Genomic DNA, 22,561 nt, shown 5'->3' with positions numbered 1-22,561 from the left:
AACATGTGAGGCTGAAAGGATTCCCTAAATGAATGTTGTAAACGATTTTAAATGGAACCGATTGATTCCGCAGCTAAAACGGACTCATAGCGGTGTTTCCTTTGCCTAGAGCATTTTGAAAAGGCTCCCAATCAGCCCAAGGCTAAGTCAATGTTTCCACATGTACATTTGGAAAAAAAAAAAAAGAAGAAGAAGAAGAAGAAACGTCCTTTGAAAAGTTTAATCCTGCATGGTGGTTAAAGCAGCTCAAATTGGGTAAATGACTGCATTCACAGCACATACTGCACTGACAGCAACACGTATCCACCGAGCCGCTCGCATCACGTGCACGTACTTAAGGCGTCAGTGCTCTGCTGATTCCTCTGCTGCATGCCTGCACACACCAACACTAACTCCCCGCTGAGCGAAGCTCCGCTTTTTCCCCTGGTGGCGAGTGATGAGGTCAAAGCCTGAGCAATATTCGCTTCGTACACGTTTGACATTTCCATAACAATTTCCTCTATGCGAGCCGGATAAATGAACTGCTACAGCTGCCACATGGCTTTATTCATATCATCCATGCTTGCTCACACAGAAGACATGATTTTCACTTTAGATGAAGTCGCCACCTTTGATCAGGAGTTTCAAATGTACGGCCTTCACAGGGTTAAATCCGTCCTACGGGATGACAAGGATTCAGATCTTTCTGCAGACTTGGACAGCCCAAAAAAAAAAAAAAAAAAAGCGCTTGGCACATTTTCAGTTTCAACAGATCTCAAAAAGTATAGGTGCTATAAAAAAACTCCAGATATGATTGTTGGATCTCTTGCTGCATTTTACACAAAAAGTACACTCCGTCACTGTAGGGAAATACAGCAGACTTAACAGCATTGCAGCTCTTCAGCTATGACTTAGAATATCTGATTCTTTCAAAATAGCCTCACTAACTTGAGTGTAAAACTGACTGGACCAAATAAAGGCTTGGGGTTGTGCACGGATCGGCTCTCGTTTGCCATTTTGATGATCCTGTGAGGATGAGAGCTGCAGACTGTGGGTGGAAATGAACAGCAGACAAAATTCAAGGTCATCGATACTGAGGCTCAATTCAGAACAGTTCAAGAGAAAACGCCTCGTTTTTGCTTTTGGTGTTTCAGAAGTTTCGTGTTTACACCACAACCAAATGAACAGAAACCAAAGAAGGCTAGCAACAGCATTAGTAAGATATCACAATGTTAAAAATGTACTTTTCTCTAAAGACTTTTCAGGTTGTTCAAGTTCTGTTAAGAGAATTTTTCACAAAGTTCTCCACATTGAAACAAAGTGAAAGTTGCAATTGTCAACATTAAAGGTTAATTCCACTATTATTTTACCCACTTGACTTTAAACTTGTCTGTAAGAGTAAGACACCACTGTCTTTGATATTTGAAGGCTACATTCTATCAGCGGGAAGCTGGTTTCTTTCTTATTAAGCTCTACCAGGCCTGCGCTGCAGCCATTCACTCTCCTTTATTACTGCGCGGTTCGTGCCCTTTTTACTTGTGTCGAGCGTGTAAAAGTTAAGTAGAAAATCACAAGTGTTGAACCAAAGGTCAGCCTCAACACCCAGGCCTTCATGTGAGCAAGTGTTTCCTCAGCATGTTGCGCTGAAAGTCAACATTTAAACATGACGATGCTTATTTAATTTCCAACGGAGCAGCCTGGAGCGGAGCCACGTCGCATTTTTCCACATGTAAACGATGTAACGGCTCATGTTCGGGAGCGCACGCCAGTGTCACCGGTGCACTGTTGTGTGTCTCCTTCCAGACAGCTTCTCCTCTGTGGGCAGGTGGTGTTGAAGCCCATCCAGATGGGCTCTAAATCATGCCTGTTTTCTTGCCAACTCCCCAACATAAATATCCTGGAAGGAACACAGAAGTTACCTTGGGGTCCACCATCTTTCAATCCAGTGTCTATGCTTCACCTACCTCTCAAATAACTCTATCCCTGACAGCTTTTTGCTCCATCACATTCTCTCTGACACCTCCAGGTTCTCTTTTTTTTTTTTATCTTCTTTCATCTCATATTTGCCTGCTCACTTTACTTTATTGTGCTTCTCAATTTTTAATCTTTTTCTCTTTTTCCCCCCCCCCCACTCCCATCTCAGCATGCCTGCATCTGGTTCTACGTCGCTACTTACTCTTTTGCCCTCTGTCGGTTGAATTCAGTTTTCTCCTATCTGGTGGCGTTCTGGTCGCCACGGCGGGTGTTTGGCTAACCTGTCGCTTTGGCGCTCGCTCAGGCGTGTCCCGCAGCCATCTGTCAGCATCTGTTTAATCTCACATCAGCACATGTCTCTCTCTCACCTCCCCTCCCCTGCGTCGCCGACTGTCTGCCGCTCCCGTCTGCTTGTCATTCACCTCTGACCTGCACCTATGGGAGCCTCTATAGGGCCTGCGCCGTTGTCTCGCGGCTTGCCCTTATCGCTCTCGCCCACCTGGCCAGATTCCTGGTGTTCTGCCGCGGCTGACACATATTGTAACGCAATAACACAAATTCTCATGAGTGTACACACAAAAACAGCTGCTGCACAGTGTGCCGTTCTATAAAAAGGAGGGAATAAGTTCAGGAGAAAGTTTCAGAGTATGCCGAGGAGCCTGCATGATTTCAATCTATAGATGCACTGTGTGTAGAAGTGTGTAAACAGAATGTGTGTGTGTGTGTGTGGGTATGTGCATTTACTTATCTGTATGAGTGCGCGCGTGTTGATGTGAGGGTGTTTTTCAATCACAGATAGCTGCAAGTTATCACTCACTAATCCTCTAATGAACCGGCACAGTTTAGATAAAACTGCCTCCATCAGACTCTTCAATGGAAGAGAAAGCACAAGGCGAAGGCCTCCCGTCATCCCTCCTTGAATTTCTTCAATACCACCATCCCATCCCTCCCTCCACCATAACGCCTCTCTGCAAACTTCGATCTCCCCCCTCCGTCAATCCTTTATTTGTTTTCGGCTTTTTTTTCCCCCTTTTAATATCGTCTAAAAGTCCCACGTCTACGTTCTGATGCCCCAATCCCTCTTTTTACTATCCTTTTTCTTCCCTTTACAACCGCTTATCTCCTTCCTCGTGTCCTGATCCATCTCTGACACTCTTCCTTTCTCCTTCTCACCTGTATTTCTCAATTGATTTTTTTTGCTGTTTCTCTCCAAGTCCTATTTCCTTTTCTACAGTCTCTCCCCACCTGATGCGTCTTTTCTTAACCAACTTTCATTCTTCCTCGCCGGTTTCTCCATTTCCTGCTGGAGTCCCTCTTCAACCTCTAACTCTCCTTCCCGCGTTTCATGCTCCCGGATTATTCCATTTCCTAATTTCTTTTTCCCTCTCTTGTTTCCCCATCACATTCCTCCTCATGGTCCTGATCCCTCCTCTCTGCACGTGCCACCGAGTGATTCCTTCCTCCTTCCGCGATCCCTCATTCCTTCATCCCGACATATTCTCATCAATCCCTCTATTAACTCAGTATAATGAAAACCACATCGCCTTCTCTCTCTCTGATGCATGGACTTCTTTCTTTCCTTGTTGCCTCCATCCATCACTGGCCGGCTAATTTACTTTTTTTCGGTCGACACAAAAAAAAAAAGCCCATAGAATTTGTGTGGGACTGCTGGAGAAATTTGCTTCACCGGAGGCGAAAACACAAGGCAAACATTAGAACACTAACTCCGATGCTTTACTGAGCAGCTCAAACAGGCCCACGGTTCTTTTTGGTAACACATACTTCGCTGTTTCAGCTCTGCTCAATTAATCTGGCTCAGTCGAGACGTGCTGAACTGTCATCAGAGCACTAATAAAGAAAAAGCTTTGAGCTGTTTGCATTAAGTGGCCTGCTTGTCTCGAACTGTCAGTTCGCCCGCAGGCGCTGGTTAGGCACAAGTTTTGTCCCTCACTCTCCCCACTCGTTTATTCCACTGTGGTCGGGGCGCAAATCCCCTCATCATCTCAAAGAAAACACTAAAGGCGGCGTGGCCCCGCAAAGCCTCATTAGGCTTAATAACCTTTAGTGAGCACAGAGCAGACGCTGCGTGCGTGCGCATGCCTCTTATATATGCACGTATACATTCGTGTGGGTACTGTGCGTGCGACTCGCCATGAATGTGAATGCGTGTGAGTGTGAAAATGTGGATGTGTGCATGCGCAAGTGTGTGTGTGTGTGTGTGTGTGTGTGTCCTCGGAGAGCAGGGCTAGCTCGGAGCCACAATGCGTCTTATTCAGCAGGGTCCCGGGATTAAAATGTAATTTCATTCAAAGTCGCAAATTGGGTTTTTTACTGTACTAATCTTCATTTTACTAAGCAGAATGAGGTATGTCATTAAAAAAAAAAAAAAAGAAGTGACTTAATGAAAGAATGCAGGATGGATGGATTGCAGAAGGGCAAAGTGGTTTCTTACCAAAACGATAAAGGTTATTCCCAATCATAAACAGCAGAAATCATGAATAATACACGACATAAGTGTGTACGGTTGCAATTATGTTGCAGGAAACGGGGTAATGATATCTACATTTGAGGTTTAGTCATTCAACTAATGCAAGCGATTCAGAGGGACTTAAGTTCAGCAGGAAAAATAAGCTCCGTCACAGATTAAAATCTAATTATCAGCAACGCGAACAAAACAAAAGCAACACAACAAGAGCAAAAGGTTGGAGGGGTCACATAAGAAGGCTTTGTGCTCATAATATGCGAATACAAGGTAGTCAAGAAAGTCGACTGCATGAAAGGGATACAAAATGCTCTCCTGTATTGCAGAGAATATAATAAAATGAGAAACTTCATGTGGAAATAATAGAGGTAAGTGAACTACAGAGAGAAAAGAAAAATGAACGTTATTCAAATTAGACTGTGTGAAATAGATTCCTGTACATTGTGTTTTATGGGGGAATTTCAGGGTGTCTTTCAATAGTATCAAGAGTAACTGGCAGTAAAGTGAGCCGCGGGAACACGGCTTCCACTGTGAAGTGTGACAAATAATGAATTCTCACCATACCACCCCTCTCACCTAATCACATTCAGGAATCAGCAAAACCATTTCCTTCAGCTCTGCCTGCTAATGCATTTCCGAAATAGGAATCATGATCCACAAAATAATTCCTGTGATGTTATCAGCAAACTGAGAATTGTTTGGTATGGCCGGGCTTTAAAAGTCCTGGGCATATTAAAATGAGTATCTTTTTTTTTCTTTTCCCCCCGATTATATTTAATGGCAATTTGCACTAATAAATTACTTAATGATGGAAGGACTAGGTAACTATTATAAACACACCACTCAAACCCCCTCTCGCTCACTTTATTGTTAATTAAGTTTTTCTTCATTTTTAACAACGTCAAATAACTTTAATCTCATTTATTTCACCTCGACTGCATGGGAAGCTACCGGTGAACGAGTCACCAGCCCAAATGCCCTTAATGGCCCTAACGCCAATTAGAAGCCCATTTCTCTCCCTACGCCTGCCCCTTCTCCCTCTCCTTCCTTTCTCTACGCCTCCCACCATCCCCATCCAGCCCGCCATAGATGGACGAGAGAGATTTACAGTCAGAGGTCACACAGTGGTTCTAATTAGCTTAAGTAGGTAGGGAGGAATAAGCACGTCCTCGCAGAGACGCATCGCCCAGTCCCAAGGCTCGGTCTGACTAAGCAGAGAAGGGAGAACGCAGATGGACAGCCGACCCCCGTCTCTGTCTGTCTCTTTTCTCGTCCCCGCACGCCATCTGTCTGCGTCCCCCGTTGTCTCCGCGTCGTCACCCGCGCCGCACCTCTCCCGCTCCTCGTGACACCGGAATATTTTGACAATAGAGAACTTCATCTGACAATTTGTGGGGGAGATTTACATAATGATGACAGGCCTTCAGCAGCTCGGCTGCCTGGGTTTTTGGGGCGCACCGAGGGATAGTCTGGAGAACGTCTATCATCACAATCTCCGGGAAATGCCACGCAATGCTGTATGACACCCCCGACGAGGATCCCTTCACACGAAAACATGGAATACAGCAGGAGAAAAGAACTGACAGGGCAGCAAAAAATAACACACAGACTTTGCTTTTATCCTCTCGGACATGTTCTTTGACCTTGAAGAAGTCTGCTGGGGCTGCGAGAGAATCACACTCAACAAGTCACCTATTATTTTTGGGGGGGTATTTTAACATTTGTGAAAAATTTTGTTGACAGCTTAAAAAAAAAAAAAAAAGAACGCAAGTCTCTTCAGGCATCACAACTGTGTGTGAGTGTGTGTGTGTGTGTGTGTCTGTGTGTTTGTGCATCTGTTGTCCAGGGACAAGATCTGTGCAAAAAAAAACATGGGCTCAAATCCCAGATCCCTGCTGGAAAATAAAAAATCCAGAATTTCTAAAACTCCAGGGGCAAGACTCCCCTTCCAAGAACAAACAAAAACACCCCTCCTCGTTTGGATCAATCAGCGACAGATACAGACATTTTTTTGTTTTTGGACGATATGTTTGTTTTGTCTGTGCCTTCCACCATCCAGCCCTCCTCCCTCCTCTCAGGAGCCCTCCTCCCTCCTGACGCAAAAAATGTAAATAGCGTTTTTAATTAGAATGATATCTTCTGTTTGCATGTTTTGCTATCAGCAGTGAAACCAGTCTACTGTTGCCCGTCTGTGCAGGCTGCTCCCTGTTGACCCAGCCAACTCCTCTCTGCCCCCTGTATGTGTCTAAGTGCCTGTCCCGCCTCCTACCAGCCCTCTTTTATTTCTCTATTTCTATAGAGATGCACCCCTGGAGTGTTTCAAAAAGAAAACACAAAGCAGCAATCCTTCACTGGCCGCTATACTGAAACTCATACTTTTTTTTTTTAGGGCTGCAACTATTACCCATTTTATTGACATTAAAGAAATTGTGTATTTTCGTTGTAAACTGATCGATATTTCAGTGCCCGATATGTCAGGAAATAGTGAAAAACGACCTTCATATTTTTCCCACAGTCCCTCTCTTGCTCACAGTCCGAAAACCCTTGGCAGCGCCGAAAATATTAAAGAAGACCAAAGACAAACGCAGACAGGAGGAAGGAAAAAACTTGAACTCAAGCAGCAAAACAGCCCTCAAAATAATTAACTGTGTTCATCACATGTCAAATTAATCAGCTAACAGTGATGGCATTACAGCTCCCTGAAGAATTATTTATGTGCTCACTTTATTACAAGATCAGTTTTGGGGCTTAAAGTAGCTGTGCTGTTTTTACTTTGTTGATTGTTCTGATTTTTGCTGATTAAACTCCAGTTACTGGCACTTATTTTCTGGTCTGTAATCATGAGACAAATACTGTGTAGCCACAGTTAGAGCTCTGCTGCTTACCAGTTTGTGACTGTGTCCACATGTCTTGAACAATGTCAACAGATCGCAATGGACAAGCCTGACGCCAAGAAAAAATACAAGGCTGACCTGTTTTTTTTTTTTTTTGCGCAGCATAAACACCAAAGATACCAAAACCAGACAGTGGCTTCTGCAGAAGTGCTGCTTGAAATTACAGCTAAAAATACTAAAGAGCTGAGGCACCCAGAAAGAAAGAAAGAAAGGACTGATGGATGTTTCTGTTTTGCCCCCTGACTGCTCGGCGGAGTTCTGAAGAACTGAAAGGCCTCCTACCGCTCAAAAAGCCCCTCTTCTCCTCTCCTTCCTTTCTTTCCCCTCCCCTCATATCTCTCCTCTCCTTCCACTCTCCCCTGCTTATCTCCCTGCGTTGCCGACACATTCGTCAAGTGGCTCGACTTCTCATTCATGCAAGCTTTATTGAAATCGAATAAGCAATCCATTGTTGACAAAGAGACGCGACAGGACAAAGATTTCAGACTTAAACCAAGGATCTGAGCCCCTCTCCTCCCTCCTTATTCCCGTCCTGATGCGTCCTTTTAGCTCAGCCGGTGTGTGTGTGTGTGTGTGTGTGTGTGTGTGTGTGTGTGTGTGTGTGTGTGTGTGTGTGTGTGTGTGTGAGTGTGTGTCGGTGTCTCAGCTGAACCTGTGTGGCAGTTGAAAGTCCTCTTTATGTGCTCGTGCCGGTGTGTGTGTGTGTGTGTGGTGTCTTGGCTGCCCCTGTGCAGGAGTGTGTACACTCAAGAGAGTGTGTGTGTGTGTGTGTGTGTGTGTGTGTGTGTGTGTGTGTGTGTGTGTGTGTGTGTGTGTGTGTGTGTGTGTGTGTGTGTGTGTTTGTCAGAGAGATGCAGTTGGCTGCTCAGTTGGATAGAGGCGGATATGACTGGAGCTGGATTGACTGACTGGCAAGCAGCTCTGCTGCTGCTAAGAATACTAACATGACACACCGTACACATTTATCCATACGTTATTTTTAAACAGATGACCAAAAAGCAAGGACCACACACACACACACACACACACCGCATGGGCTGTGTGAGCCCTGCCTTTATGTATCACTATCTCAACACTTCAGATAATTTGCTCAGAAAGGTTCCAGAAACCATCTTCAGACATCTATTATGCACACACATCCATTCTGGCATAGGAAAATACTGATGCACCCTCATAGAGTCCACACACACACACACACACACACACACACACACACACACACACACACACACACACACACACACACACACACACACACACACACACACACACACACACACACACACACACACACACACACACACACACACACACACCAGAGCTTAAAGAAGAAAAAAAAACACTGCTTCAGGGTTCAGGCCGATACCAAGTCGGAGCTACCAGATATTAAACATGCATGCCCAGGGCCTGCAGGTTCACGCTAAAGCTGAGCCAGGCTCACACTGAGCATCAGACTTTGCTGGAAGAAGGCATTTAGTGATGGAAGTTAAACTCTGGGACACTGAACGGTCTTTTAATCTACTGCTCCAATTATCCGGGCTGCATTTGGACTATTTTTCTTCCCAGCGCTATTATTTTAATGATTCTTAAGTTTGGGCTCGATAAAAATTGCTGTCATTATCCCTGCTAAAAGGGCTTCTTTCATACACTGTTTATTTGCCTTCAGCCAGCTTTAACACCAGGCTGCTGAGGAGCGCATCGCCCCAGCTTTGACAACTAAATCCCTGCCACAGGCTCATCGGTCAAGTCAAAAAGGTTTGCTGGGGAGTGTCAGGTTTCGATACAAATATGATCAGCCATGACTTGAGAGTGTGAGGTAGCAGGGGGGAGGCATGAGAGGAAATATTTATCTTAAAGAGGACTGCTACAGGTGCACAGGGACAAGGCACAATCACTGGCACTATTCATTCATACCTTAGTCACAAGGGGCTCTGTGTCCTCCAGGATGGAGACGAAGGGGATCTCCAGGAAAGAGGACAGGAACTCCACCTGGATCAGCTCCTCCCTTGACCGAGGGAAGGCGAGCACGGCAGAAACACCCCGGACCACCAGGTCCTGGCACGCACTACGGGACAGCGACTCCGGGTCTCCTCCGGCGGGAGACCGCGCCACCATCTCCAGGGTCAGGTTGTAGGGCAGCAGAGGAGTCGGCTGGGAGGTCGTGGTCGAGTCCGAGCCTCCGCTCTGGTGCCGGAGGCTCGCCAGGGCGCGGTTGAGAGCGTTTTGTATCCGAGCCGGCTGGCGGGTCGGCAGGAGCGCGCCGAGGCGCACGGTGTGTCCGATCCGGGCGAGGATGTGGCACGGCTGCGGGTGAGGGAAACAGGACTCCGGGGAGCAGAGCGCGGCTAATAGGAGAAGCAGCAGGAGAGGTCTGGCTGACAGGAGAAGGAGACGAGTCCTCCCCGGGGCGAGGCAGTAGGTCCCGAGTCCAGAAAGAGACACCATGCTGTAGCTCCGACACACAACACAGGAGGACTGGGCTCCGCTCGGCGGGAGATGGCATAGCTCCCTCTTTCTCCCGGCTCCACCGCTTCCCTCGGACTTGATAGTTTTCTTTACGTCCCTCTTCTTGGATGGTGCGCGCTGTCGGCTGTGATTTGTCGGCGTTTTTGACGTCTCTCCTCTCACCCCTTCAAAGTTTTCCTGTTCCCAGTCAGAGACGCTCCGCTCGGCGAAGGAGAGGAGGAATGAGCGCGCACAGCTCCGAGCGGCCGCCCCGCTTCTGTCAGTCTCTGCTGGAGGGACGGCACACCAGCTGTGAAGTGTGTGTGTGTGTGTGTGTGTGTGTGTGTGCGCCTGTGTGTGTGCCTGTGTGTGTGTCCACGCGCCTGCCCGCCAATAATCTAACCTCTCACGGAGCTCGCCTCCCGTTGAATTTTAATGGGGACTGGTCGGGTAACATTTCCTTCCGGTCGCGCGGTTAATGTTCCAACTCAGAATTAAAACTACGAGCAATCGAACAGGTTTGCTTGTCATTTTCGTGCATTTCATTTCAAGATCCGAAATATAGATCTTTGCTTCGGATCTTAATGTTGCAGTAACATTTATTCCTTTCCGTAGGCGAATAAACTCGCGCGCCTTTGTGGCTGCAGAAAGTAAAGGACAGCGGAAATCTATCTGCACCTTTTCATCATGCGATTCATAAGATTGCTGCAAAGTTCATGAGGATTGATTTCAACTAAACAGAGAATTCAATTTTCTTTCGGAATCGACTTCTCTAATAAACGGTGGTCATTTGTATTCTGAGGTAATAGTCCACTTTTAAGCACCTTTGGAGCTCCGGACATGGCGCTCCTGCCAGGTTGGCCAAGACAAAGCTAATAGCTTGCTGAAATCTCAATTTTCCTCTGAGATTTATTCCCACCTCCTTCTTGCCGTCCAAGTAGAACATTATTCGTTGTGTAACCACATCCTTTCAGCACCACGGACAGCGCCAGTGCTATAAAAGAGATCTACTGTGCATGCGAATTTGGCTTCATGCGGGGGGGGGGGGGGGGGGGGGGGGGGTGTCTCCTTCCTTCATTCATTCATTCATTTCGCATTCACTTCTGTTTCCCCGATCTAATTTGCCATCGTTAGAGCAGAACATTTCAGCAAATCTTTATGTCCAGAAATCTGGCCAGTGTGTAGTGCCGTGGTCCTATCGGTCCCCACACGGTCTTTTTCTGATAATTCCTTGTGTGCCAGACACCAGTGATGCTTCAAATGCTCTGTTTTTCTGCCCTTGCTTTCTTTTTTTCCCCCCCTCCCTTTCTCACTCTCTGTGGTTTTGGCATGAGGTAAAGCTGCAGAGTCATTTCAGTGTGAGGTTTGACATGAAAAGGTCTCTGTGGAAAACCTCTAGGTAGAAGTATCACTGCTTCTCTCCCCTGTGTGACTCTAACTGACACACACACACACACACACATACAGCTGCATTCCGAGGATCAACAAGTCATTTCACAGGCTGCTGGGTGACCCGGTGTGATACCAGCACGATTTCCTGACAAATCTGAGACAGTCGAGAGAAAAAAAACTGTTTTCTTACCTTTCCTAAGTCTTCTCATGCTTCACTTGCTTCATATAGCGAAAAGATGAAAACCAACACAGTGGGCTTTGTTCTACAGCAGAAACCAGCGGCATTAAACTTGCATGGTTTTTCACACACTCTCCCCTAGGTACCTGTTGAAGCTGGGCAGAACAGCGTACAAACTATTCCAAATGTAAGTCTGTTTATGTGGTGAAATGTGATCATCATTGAAAAAAAAAAATCCAAGTTCATCACAAGGTGGCCTATATACGAAATGTTTGAATTCCGAATGCACAACGCTGTCGAAGCTGTTCTGAAAACAAGACGCTTCATTCCTCTGCCTATAACAGAAAAGTACCCATAATCAAAGTACAGCATTTTTCTCTTCCTACCTCATAATCATCTTTGGTATCATGCTACATTTTTATATATAGGCTCACTGTGGGGTGCCGTCAAATGTGATCCAGACTGTGTTCAGCAAATGCCAGAAAAGCTGGTGTTTATGTGTTACATGCAAAGAAGGCTGACATTTGCGATGGAGCATCTTATGTCCTTCATTTCTGTGCAAGTCTGCATGACAGGAAAGAAATGTTCAGGATTCTTCCAGAACTAGCATGATTTCTTGCACAATTATATCAAAATTAAGCTCCAGGACTTTTTGTATTTACTGAAATGGTTAAATTATTAATGAAGTAACAGTTTGATCGTTTCTTTGAAAGGCACTGTGGCTGGCACACCATACAGAGAAATACATGCAAATCCAATCCACGAGAGTGAAAAGAATTAGCTGTGAAATGAGTTATATGCATTGTGAAGTATAAGCACAACTGTACAGGCTGATAAAGCAGCAGCACGGCAAACTGTAACGTTTGGAGTAACAGGAATACGTGCTTCTCTGCAGAAGAGAAGGAAAAAAAAAACCCCGACACACTGAGATGGAGTTTTATTTTTGGGCAAGGTGACTTGCTTCCACTTGTTGCTGTCTTGCATTGGAAATAAAGCCGTGTTCAAGAATAGAATGGCGGTGCAATTACATTTCAGCAGCACAATGCATCCGAGGAGGAAAATGTGCATTAGGCATCTCAAGTGTGATTCCAAACCCCACTTGGTGCCCAAATCACTGCGGAGGGAGAACGATGACTGAGACACGTCCTTAGTCTGTCCCTGAAGGTTGTGTACAGGTGTCCCACATGCACCCTTTATCTGTATTACTGTTTTCTATTAACAGTTTTCTCCCCACGAGGGTATTTGTTTTGATTATGTACATTGTAAGGGATTAATATGGAGAATAGGATTAAGCAGGCATCAGGAACCCAATTAAAGTAGCCCTTCATCTTCGCAAGTGGGGCCGTGTCTGTTTCACTGTGTGAGATCCCTCCTTCTGTTCACTCATCACCCCCTGCCCTCTGTTTTCCTTCCCGGCCCCCCCTCTGTGAGCAAATCCTTTCTTCATTCGTTGGTTCATTTCGCGTCTCTCTATCCTTCCAGCTCCACCCTTTGCTCCTAGCTTCACCTTCATCCCCTCTTCCTCTGATCTCTCCCTCTCGCTCCCTTTCATATTACGTGACTCTTTGAGGTAGACAGCAGATTTCCTATTTGTCCCCAAACATGCAGCCCACACTATTAAAGCACATCAGTGATTCATTTCCAAAGCAAAACTTCAATTACACTGCTGAAAGATTGCTTCAGAACGTTGTGGTTCAGCGGCGAGGTGAGCCAACAACAACTGCCAACGTGAGTAAGGGTGAGCGCTCCCCTGTGGGAGGGAGCTGTTCATGTCGACGTGCCTGTGTGTGTGTGTATGTGTGTGTCTGTACAAATGTAATCCTGAATAATCTGGCAATACAAACCCAGGTAACACAGATTCTGCTGAAACGCCAGGGAGCTGCGGGTTAGTATTCCTGGCTCAGCGGTAAAGGCGCTAATATCACCTTTTTAACACAATGCTCACTAACAAGGAGGAAGACCGAGACACAAATGAGATGATACAAAAGAAGAAAGGCAGGGAGAAGAAAGGAAAACAAATAAGTACAGCGAGGCTGGAGAAGGTTGCGTGGCGTGGGACACGGGGTGTGAAGAAACGGGAATGTGTAGAGATGATTTGGAGTTGGCATGTGCCCCGCGTCTTTGGAGTTGAAACAAATTAGCGACATGAGTTCATTCCACTCGGTTCCTTTCACCCTCTGCGTCTGCTCTCCCCGATGTACAAAGACAGTGGTCTACAGAGAGGGACTTATCTGGAAGCAACAGCAGCGCCATGCATGTGTGTGCCTGTTTGTCTTTGTGTGCCGGGTGCGCGCGCGCGCGCGTGCGTGTGTGTGTGTGTGTGTGCCTCTGTCTTCCAAGTAGACAAGTGTGTGTGCGTGTGCGTGCGACCGTGCGTGCATGCATGCATATATGTTTGGCAACGTGTGTGTGTGTCCCCTGTGTGTGAGAGAGAGATACTAAAATCTGGAAAAACAAAAAAGCAATAAAAACCAAAATAATAAAAACAATCACCCATTGTGCTTTATATCGGAAAATACTACAAAAGTCATGAGAAGCTGAAGTGCATGTCAGGGAAATGATAATTATAGTGAAGGTAATACTAAGCCATACTAAATGAACGTGTGTGTGTTATTTTGTATAAGAGAAGGGAAGGATGAACCACAACACTGTAGAGGCGCCAACCATGAGAAACACAGGCGAGGCAAGGCGGTTTTATTTGTATAGCACAAAGCTACTGAAAGTGCTTCACAAAGGCAAATAAAAACACAAAATCACAGAAATAAAAGATGTTAAGAAAATAAAAGCATGTGATAAAAAAAGGGCAACCGAAATAGAACATTTTAAATAAAACTAGTAAAAATACATTTAGAATCTTGAAAAAAAATCACACTGATTAAAAAGACTAATGTATCACAATCATGACAATGCTGTAGTGAACAATGAAGTTTTCAGCCCTGATTTAAAAAGCTGACAGTTGGACCAAACCTCAGGTGTTCTGGATGTTTGTTCCACAAGTGAGAAGCATATAAACTAAAAGCTGCTTCATTGTTTTGGGGGTTCTGGTTCTGAGATCACACAGTAGACCTGTCCCAGACAGCCTGAGGGGTCTGGACGCTTCATAGGGAACTAATAAATATTGTATACATTTCGGTCCGAGGCCATTCAGCACGAGTAAGATTTTAAAATCCATCCTTCGACTCACAGGAAGCCGGTGTGGAGCTGTGAGGACCGGTGTGATCTGCCCCAGTTTGTTGGTGTTTGTCAGGACTCTGACAGCAGCCGAAGTTGCCTGATTGATTTTTTCGCTAAGACCTGTAAAAACATTGTTACAGTAATCTATCCTGCTGAAACTGAACGCATGAACACGTTTTTCCTTTTTGTTTTACAGACAAGGAGGAAACCTAAAACATGATCAAATTCCCAGATGAGCTGGAAGAACAAACATTCTTCTAAACAAATCCCAAATGTCTTCATTTTGTAAAACAGACTGAAATGAATATCACTTAGATTCAGAAACGCGTCTCAGCCGCGACATAAGGAGCATGTTGCTGGTACTGGGTCGGACCCCGTCTTGTCTTCATGGCAACCAAAGATTTTGGTCAGCTTTGGCGCAACAGCATCACACGGCTGCCAAATCTGGCGACTCTGGAGGTCATCTGAGTTCAGTGGTGATGCTTGCAGCTTTGCCACGTTGTGAAATAATCATTAAAAGACTAGTTCACTGTGTTCATGACTGGCCGGACGTACCCACGAACAATATGTGCTCTGGAAGGACTCACTCGGTACATGGGGTTCCACAGTTTGCCTGAAAATAGTCCCAAACAAACACACCACCATCAGCATCTTGAAAATGCACTACGAGGCGAGACGGTTCCGTATTCTCATGTTGATCATGCAAAATTGTGGCCAAACCAAATGAAGCTGTTCCAACCCTCTGGTTGGGGTCACTTCTCTGTAGCCTTGTCAGGAATTGTCCCGTCTGTGGATTTGGACTTGTAGTTTCATTCTTTAATTTGTTTTTTTTTTTTTTTGGTTTGCTTTTGTCATATTGTGGCGTGCCTCGCTCCTTTTTCTCTGTGGCAGAACTAACTTTGTTCTTGTCACCTCTAAACAAACAGAAACGAACAAATCACCTCACTGCATTGTGTGTTTTGTGCCCTCTAATATTAGTTTCCAGCCCTTTGTGGGTTTTTTTTTTTTTTTTTTTTCCACCCTTTGTCTCGCCTGGTTCCTTGTTTTAAGTTTTGACCTTTGCGTGTTTTTTTTAGATGTCGCTTTTGGATTGCCCTTTTGTGCCTTTGCCTGTCGGACTGATTACAAGTGCAGCGAACTCTGCTTGTTTTTGGATTTGCGGTAAACTATTTGATTTGACTCCCGTCCCCAAGTAACGCGTTTGGCTCCTCGCCGCGTGTCATCTTCAGTTTCCTTTTTCTCTGCACCCAGTGCCGTCTTCTGGTCCATTAAATTCAACTCAGTCCTGTATGGATGTTATTACAAACTTTTCATGTCATGGCGCTTCGCTTTGTTCTTCTGCATACTCCAAACAGTCTGACCATTTCTTTGACCTCTGGCACCAGCAAGACATCTTCCAAACAGCTGCTGCTTATTGGTTATTTTTTTTTCTCTGTTTCCGGCCGTCCTCTGTCACCATACAGATGGTATTGCATGTGAACGTCCCCAAAAGATCATCAGTTTTTGCATTCTACAAACCAGCACGTCTGGCAACAACAAGCCCATGTTCAAAGTCACCTAAATCAGTGGTTTCCAACCCCGGGCCCAGGATTCCCCTGGGGAGGTGCCGGCGATCAAAGGGAGAGCCCGGGGCTTTGCCTGCTCTGTAGTTGTAAAAATTAAACCTGTACATGTCCAGAAAACCAATATGACTCTTTCTGGCAAACTGTCCTCCTGCTTTTGTATATTTGATGAAAAGAGAGTATGAACATGAATGACATTCACTGTAATGTTTTTGGTGAATCCGAAACTGAGAAGGAAGAAAACAACCTTTTTTTTTTTTTTTTTTGAAGAGACAGTCTGATGGAGTTCCAAAGGAGAAAGTTTGAAAGTCGCCTTCTGTCTTCATTCCAACGATCACTGACGTTATCATGGCTTGATATGTGGAGTGGTTGCCATATAATTGGTTGTTATATTGGTTATTTGCAGTGGAAGAAGATAAACTCTAAGAGTGCTTATTAATAACTGTATAATGATGATCAATTACAAGCGACACCTGGAGGTTGCTTTATTTTTTCCCCCTTTTTTATGTAGTTAGTTGGCCTTCAATTATAAAGCTGTTCTTTAAACATATCGGCTTGTTTGCTGTGTCTTGATAGTCTTTTGACCTTTCATCTTACTGCAACACTGAGTCAAATTCATCAAATGTTAAAATAGCTCAAGAGTTTTCTTGAAATTGAAATAATCAGCTGCTGTCATCGGGTCAAAATTTTAATTCCTCCAAAATTTGGTTCAAGTTCAAAATATCAGCAAATCTGATAAAACTGTCACAGCTGTGAGCTGAACTTCACAAATCTGAACAAACCAACTCCACCAACAGTGAAATGGTAATATCACACCAGCTGAACATCAGCGCGTACGGCATGCAGGAGTTAACATTTAATCCAAACTACAGAGCCTACGGCTTGGATTATACAGTCCCGTTTCATAACACGGCAGACATAACAAAGAAATGCTCTTATGTGGTAAATTATTACACACAAAAAGGTTTTAAACAATTTAAGATGGGGATGAACTGGAAGACTAGAGTTGGCCAGTATTGCATTTTATGTATTTTTTAAATGAGGTGTCAATATTTTATATGCTACCTCAGAAAAGTATTACACTTATCAGAGCATCTGTGCGCCGGCCGTAGTGCTTCCAGACCTGCTCCCCTGCACTTCCCTTCCAAGGGGAACTGTGGCCGATCAGCAAATCAGGTTAACTTTGTGTCCTTAAGAAGACCTTGAATCCTTAAACACAGCACAGAAATCCCCTCGGCTGCAGCTCTGACGGGCTCCAGAGGAATTTCATTCCAGAAGTCCAACCTATTTATGAATTACACAATGAGGTGATATTTGATGTCTAACGCATTATGCCGGCTTTTTGCTGCGCAAATATTAATCTTTTCCTAAGCCAGCCTGTTAAACTGTCATTTCCACTGCCACCGGATTCCTTATAACAAAAACCTCACCAACAACACATCTCATTAGCAAATAGCCTGAAGAAGGAAAAAAATAAAAAATAAAAAAATAAAACACACAGCGAGCTATCCTCTGACCACAAATGTGGTTTCATTTTCATGATTGAATTCACAAACCCATTAAAATCCAAATTGTCGAGGTAAGTTTTAGGAGAATTACTTTGTTGTGGCGCATGAATAGAGGAGGCTGGATGACTAGTGGCGGGATGGATTCAGTCAAGGACCATCTGTGGCCGAGAGCTGCACTGATTAGCCCAAATAGTCTCCCAACGTGCTGTAGGCAGAAGCAGCTGCCAGGAAAGCACACACACGCACCCGCACACACACATCTCAGCCTCCCGGCATGTTTTACAACATGTGTGTGTGTTTGCATCAACGCGATGCATGATCTACTGCGCGTACTCATGAGAATGGGGACATATATATTAAGATGAGTGATTCTATGCATATGAGTGTACGGCGTGTTTTCATCCGCTTTGTCAACTCCCATTGAGACGCTGAAGATTTGTACAGGTGACCGAGGTGAAGTGTCAGTCAGGGGATAAAAAAAGAGGGAAGACACACTCGATACCCAAGTGACTGTATATCTATGTAGTTCCATGCTCTGACATGACTGATTATTATGTGCATAATTTACTGTACTGCACATTTTTCAGGACTATGTGCAGTTTTGGATAGCTAACACAACACACCTCTCCCTTTCTGAATCTCTGTGCACCAGTCTGGCTCGAAAAAATAAACAGTTTGCTAAAAGTGGATTAAAATAAAGGCCTAATTTCTGTGTACTTTAGTTTCCTCCAAGGGTCTCAATTGACTTTCAGGGAGGAGGGACTCGCTTCTAATTAGGTTGGCTCACACATTCCAAGATTCAACCAATCAATGCTCCGCTAATGGGCTGCCAGTCAAACGACAGGGCCTGGGACGGGTCAGGGTCGCTCGAGGAATCCCTTAATGTCTCAGCAGAACGGGATGAAATAGGCCAGCTAGCAGTCCGGCCAATGGGGGCAATTATAGAAAATGATGAGGTCCAATAGTAGGACACGGTGCATAATGAGCAGCAGGCTGGTGGAGAGACGGAGCTTTTAAATCATTTAAACTTTCCCAAGGTAGAGGTTTGCCTGGAGCCTTTCTTCCTTTTGTATTTCTTCTCGGTCTTTGATTATCGCAGTGAGTTCTGGATGAGGCCTCCGACACATTACGAGCTTGTTCTAATCATAAACAACAATGGAAAAGACGTGGAGGAATCGACCGGCATCTGCAGATTCCGCGTCGCTTTTATCTGCTGTAGCTGACGCTACGCACCTGTTGCACACACACACACACACGAGCAGCCAAAGAACAGACAGATGATCTGTGGTGGGCCAGAACGTGAGCAGCTTGTTTGTTTAGTCATTTTCACAGAGGGGAGAAAACACTCAATGAAAAAAGAGAAAAAAAAAAAAAAAAAAAAAAAAAAAAAGATAAAAAGGCAGAATTACTGTAATCCACAGATGAATTAAAAACACAATATGATTGTTCTAATCTACAGAGGAAGCTGAATGCTTTTTGTTAAAGTGGAGACGTGTTGTTTGTCAGCGGTATTATGGCACGCAGATTGTTTAGGTACAAAACTGACAGCGAGGCTGCTGGCATTTATTGTACTTCTTCTCATTTTGTCAGCGACAGAGTCTGATTGGCCACTGAAAATTCCCATGATGTCTCCAGTGTTTGACAATTGCTGCGCGGATGAATTCTAAAACGACGTCAAAAGGAAACGCTTTATTTAATCATGCCGTTGCTGGTGGGGACGACGTGACAGCTCATGAGAGAGAGTAACAATTAAAGGCAAATACAGCTGTGAGAGTAGTCGTTTTGCATATTTCATTTAAACAATCACACTGGATTTCAGTTGCGTGACAATTGGAGCTGCACTAATCTGTACTGCTATGGATCAAAGGACGAGGCTGGGTGTGACGGTGGCTTTCCGTGATGACAGAAACACAACTTTGACTCTTAAATCTAAAAGAAATCTGTTAGAAACTGATTGTTCACCACTGCTACTGTCAAATGACCCATAAAGTTAGCATACAGTGGGTGAATTTGGAGTAATATTAAACCAAGATGATGTTTTTCTAATCGGTGGAGACCAGGAAGAGACAAAAAAAAGGTCATTCATTACCCTCAAATCCATGTTTTTGAATTTTGTGAGCCCAGAGTATCCAGAGAGTGAAAACTGCAGACCTCACAAATTTCTAGCAACAATCATGGAAATGCAGATGAATATATGACAGTTCAGAAAGTACCTCTATAAACACACAAAGTAGAAATAGTCTCCACAGTAGCAATGTCAGTGTTATGAAAGTGGAATTATGAATGCTTTGAACTTCAGATTGAAAAAAAAGTCCAATTGGTCTTAGTCTAAATGCAATTTCTCAAAGCAAAAATGTTTGAAATAGAGTCCATCTGCACAATTATATGCAGTGTGAATTCGTGATTTCACCACACGAAGAGGCAGAACTCCACACAAAATGAAGGAAGATGACAGGGTGACTGGAAAGCTTAAGGACGGCTCCCAACATGTTTATCCCCTTCATAATAAAAAGCAACATGTTGAGAGGAACTCTCAGCAGGGGGGAGGAGTGACAAGTCGCACTGCCGCTTTACTGCAATAAGCAATAAGGTTTTAAGAGAAATGTGATCCTAATTTGGAGTAACACGTAAGTCAAACTGTCTGCTGCAATAGAGGCTATTCTTTCAGCCACGGGTTCATTTATGTGATAATTACAGCGTCTCTTCACAACTAATTTGACAATGATGAATAATGTGTAACAACAGTTAACTAGTCCAGTTCAGAATGCAGATTCTATAAAGTACATAAGATTCAGAGGAAAACCTATTCCATATCATTTTATTTCAAAGAATAATTCATGTGGCAACTGATGAATCATTTATGTGTGTTTTTCTTGATTTGTAAACGTCCGTCTGGTTAAAAATTCTAAAACAAAGTTCAGTCTCCTTCAGAAGAAAAAAAAAGTTCAGCTGACTCCAGTTCTTACCATATATTTCTTAAGAAGTCTAATTTCTTTATTTCATCACCGTGCCCTTCATTTCATCATCACATTCAAGCCTTTGATCCACAATATTTGCCATTTCCATACAATCTTTGCCGACCGATTGAGCTGAAAGTTTAGTTTCAGGACAGTTTCAGCAGACTATTTGTGTCTTTCAGATCTTAATAAATTCAGAAAGCACTCTTTGATCAACCTGATGTGTGTACAAAAGATGTTTGTGTTTGTGTGTTTTCATTTCATGCCTCAGGGATGTGTGGGTTAATTACATTTTTTTGTTAATTTGCAGGGTGGAAAGATTAGCAGCACCTTGCAAGTGTGTGTCTGTGTGTGTCTGTGTGTGTGCGTGTTTTTTTTTTTTTTTCAAAACATAATTTTCTTAGCTGTGGAAAAAGAAATGTTCCCAATATTTTTTTTTTTCCAAGATAGATTCCCCCTGGAATAACAACAGATACAGAACTGGTGGCTCAGTTTCTTCATGCTGTGTTAAAAAAAAAAAAAAAAAATCAGGCTGCAGCAGACTGTCATGGCGAGGGAGATGTACATGTTGAGTTCCACAGGTTAATGTCCCCCCCAGCGAACAGTGAGCTGTGATAATAGGTAAGAGCTGTTCCCATTACTCCCATTGTCATGGGGAGGCTGCAGTGTGCTGAGCTGGCAGTGCGAGGTGCAGCGGATTACATTAATACAGGCCACTACGCCTCTCCCCGAGCGTTCACAGTACTTTGCAATGTCTACAGTCGGAAAAGGAGGAGGCGGCGGTGGCGGCGGCGGCGGCGCAGAGGGAGGAACAGGAAGGGGGGGCCGGGGAGCTAATGCTCACCTCAGAACAGGAGCACAGGCCAGCTGGGTAATAATGAGAGGTCCTGTATGAGGCTAATATGAGCTAATCTGTGTCTTCTATGATCTATTTCAATCTAATCAGCCCCTCTCCCGCGCCGGCCATTTGTCACTGCGTTAACATGGGACTTGCTAATGAAGTTGACGACCGCCTTCCCGGCCAGAGCTCGCTCCATGTAATTATACCTTCACAGAAGTGCAGCAGCTCGGTCCACCTACTCCTTCTCCAAATCCTCGACACCAACAGCTCTTTTCTTCACACTCGAGTTATAGATTTTTTTTTTTTCCTTTTTCCTTCTCCCATGCCAGGACTACAGGCTTGTTCAGTCGTGTTTCAGGGTTGGACAAAATTGGAAATAACTGAGTCACTGGCAAATAATAACATCCCCAGACACAATAATGTACGACACTGAAACCATCTGTGACTATTTGTGATACTAAAAGCCCACTTAAAAGTCGTGTTTCCTGCCCTCCGGTGATTTGCATAGATTGTGAGCTGATACACGATCGCTTTATAGAGCAGATGTGGAAAACAGTCCAGCTACCACTCCCCAACATTTCCAGCCGACATGGAGAGACATTACCATTCATTTCAAATCACATCACATCACTGGTAATCTAATGCTGTGGTTCCCTCGACTCCCAGGAAGGCTGCAGAGCCTCGCTTTGTCTCACCGAAATGTTACAGTCAAGCCCAACACTGGTGGACACGTCCGCGATCACCGGCACAGAAAAACAGCTGCTTTTGAAGTAAAAGCAACATGAGATTTTCGGTATTTTCTGGATTTGTTTGCTGGTATTCCAGCCAGTGTCAGATAACAGTGCATCTCTGTTCTGCACTATGACTAAAATTCAGGCCTTTCTCTTTCGCCGTATGAAACTATTAGAGCTCAGACAGAAATCCCTCTTTGATCGTTCGTGTTGACAAGAGCAATTACATCACAATTTGTTCCTCACACATAATAAAGTGTCTTTCATGTACAGTACAGTGTAAATCTGACAAAAACTTGATTGCGGGGTCACTCTTCGTCTCACTCAATCACAAGCTCGCTCAAATGCTTAATCACTTCCCCCCTCCCCCATCTGCACTCCAGCCTATTTCTGTCCCTCCTGTCGTCTTCCCTTCACCATTCACCCATCTTTTCCTTGCTCAGC

At 44.4% G+C, this 22,561-nt stretch overlaps 1 protein-coding gene across 1 annotated transcript in view; it reads right to left on the bottom strand.

The window, feature by feature from the left end:
* grin3ba (glutamate receptor, ionotropic, N-methyl-D-aspartate 3Ba) overlaps positions 1 to 10,017 on the bottom strand; it is a 71,258-nt gene extending 61,241 nt beyond the window's left edge. The window contains exon 1 of the mRNA XM_030116725.1: positions 9,244 to 10,017. Within this exon, the coding sequence (XP_029972585.1) occupies positions 9,244 to 9,774 (531 nt within the window). The 5' untranslated portion in view covers positions 9,775 to 10,017. The remainder of the gene's footprint in view (positions 1 to 9,243) is intronic.
* Positions 10,018 to 22,561: the final 12,544 nt, after the last annotated feature.

This window comes from Salarias fasciatus, chromosome 19 (assembly GCF_902148845.1).
Source record: "Salarias fasciatus chromosome 19, fSalaFa1.1, whole genome shotgun sequence".
Classification (NCBI taxonomy): domain Eukaryota; kingdom Metazoa; phylum Chordata; class Actinopteri; order Blenniiformes; family Blenniidae; genus Salarias; species Salarias fasciatus.
Note: the sequence above shows the minus strand (reverse complement) of the source record. Positions and strands in the feature narration are given on the sequence as shown.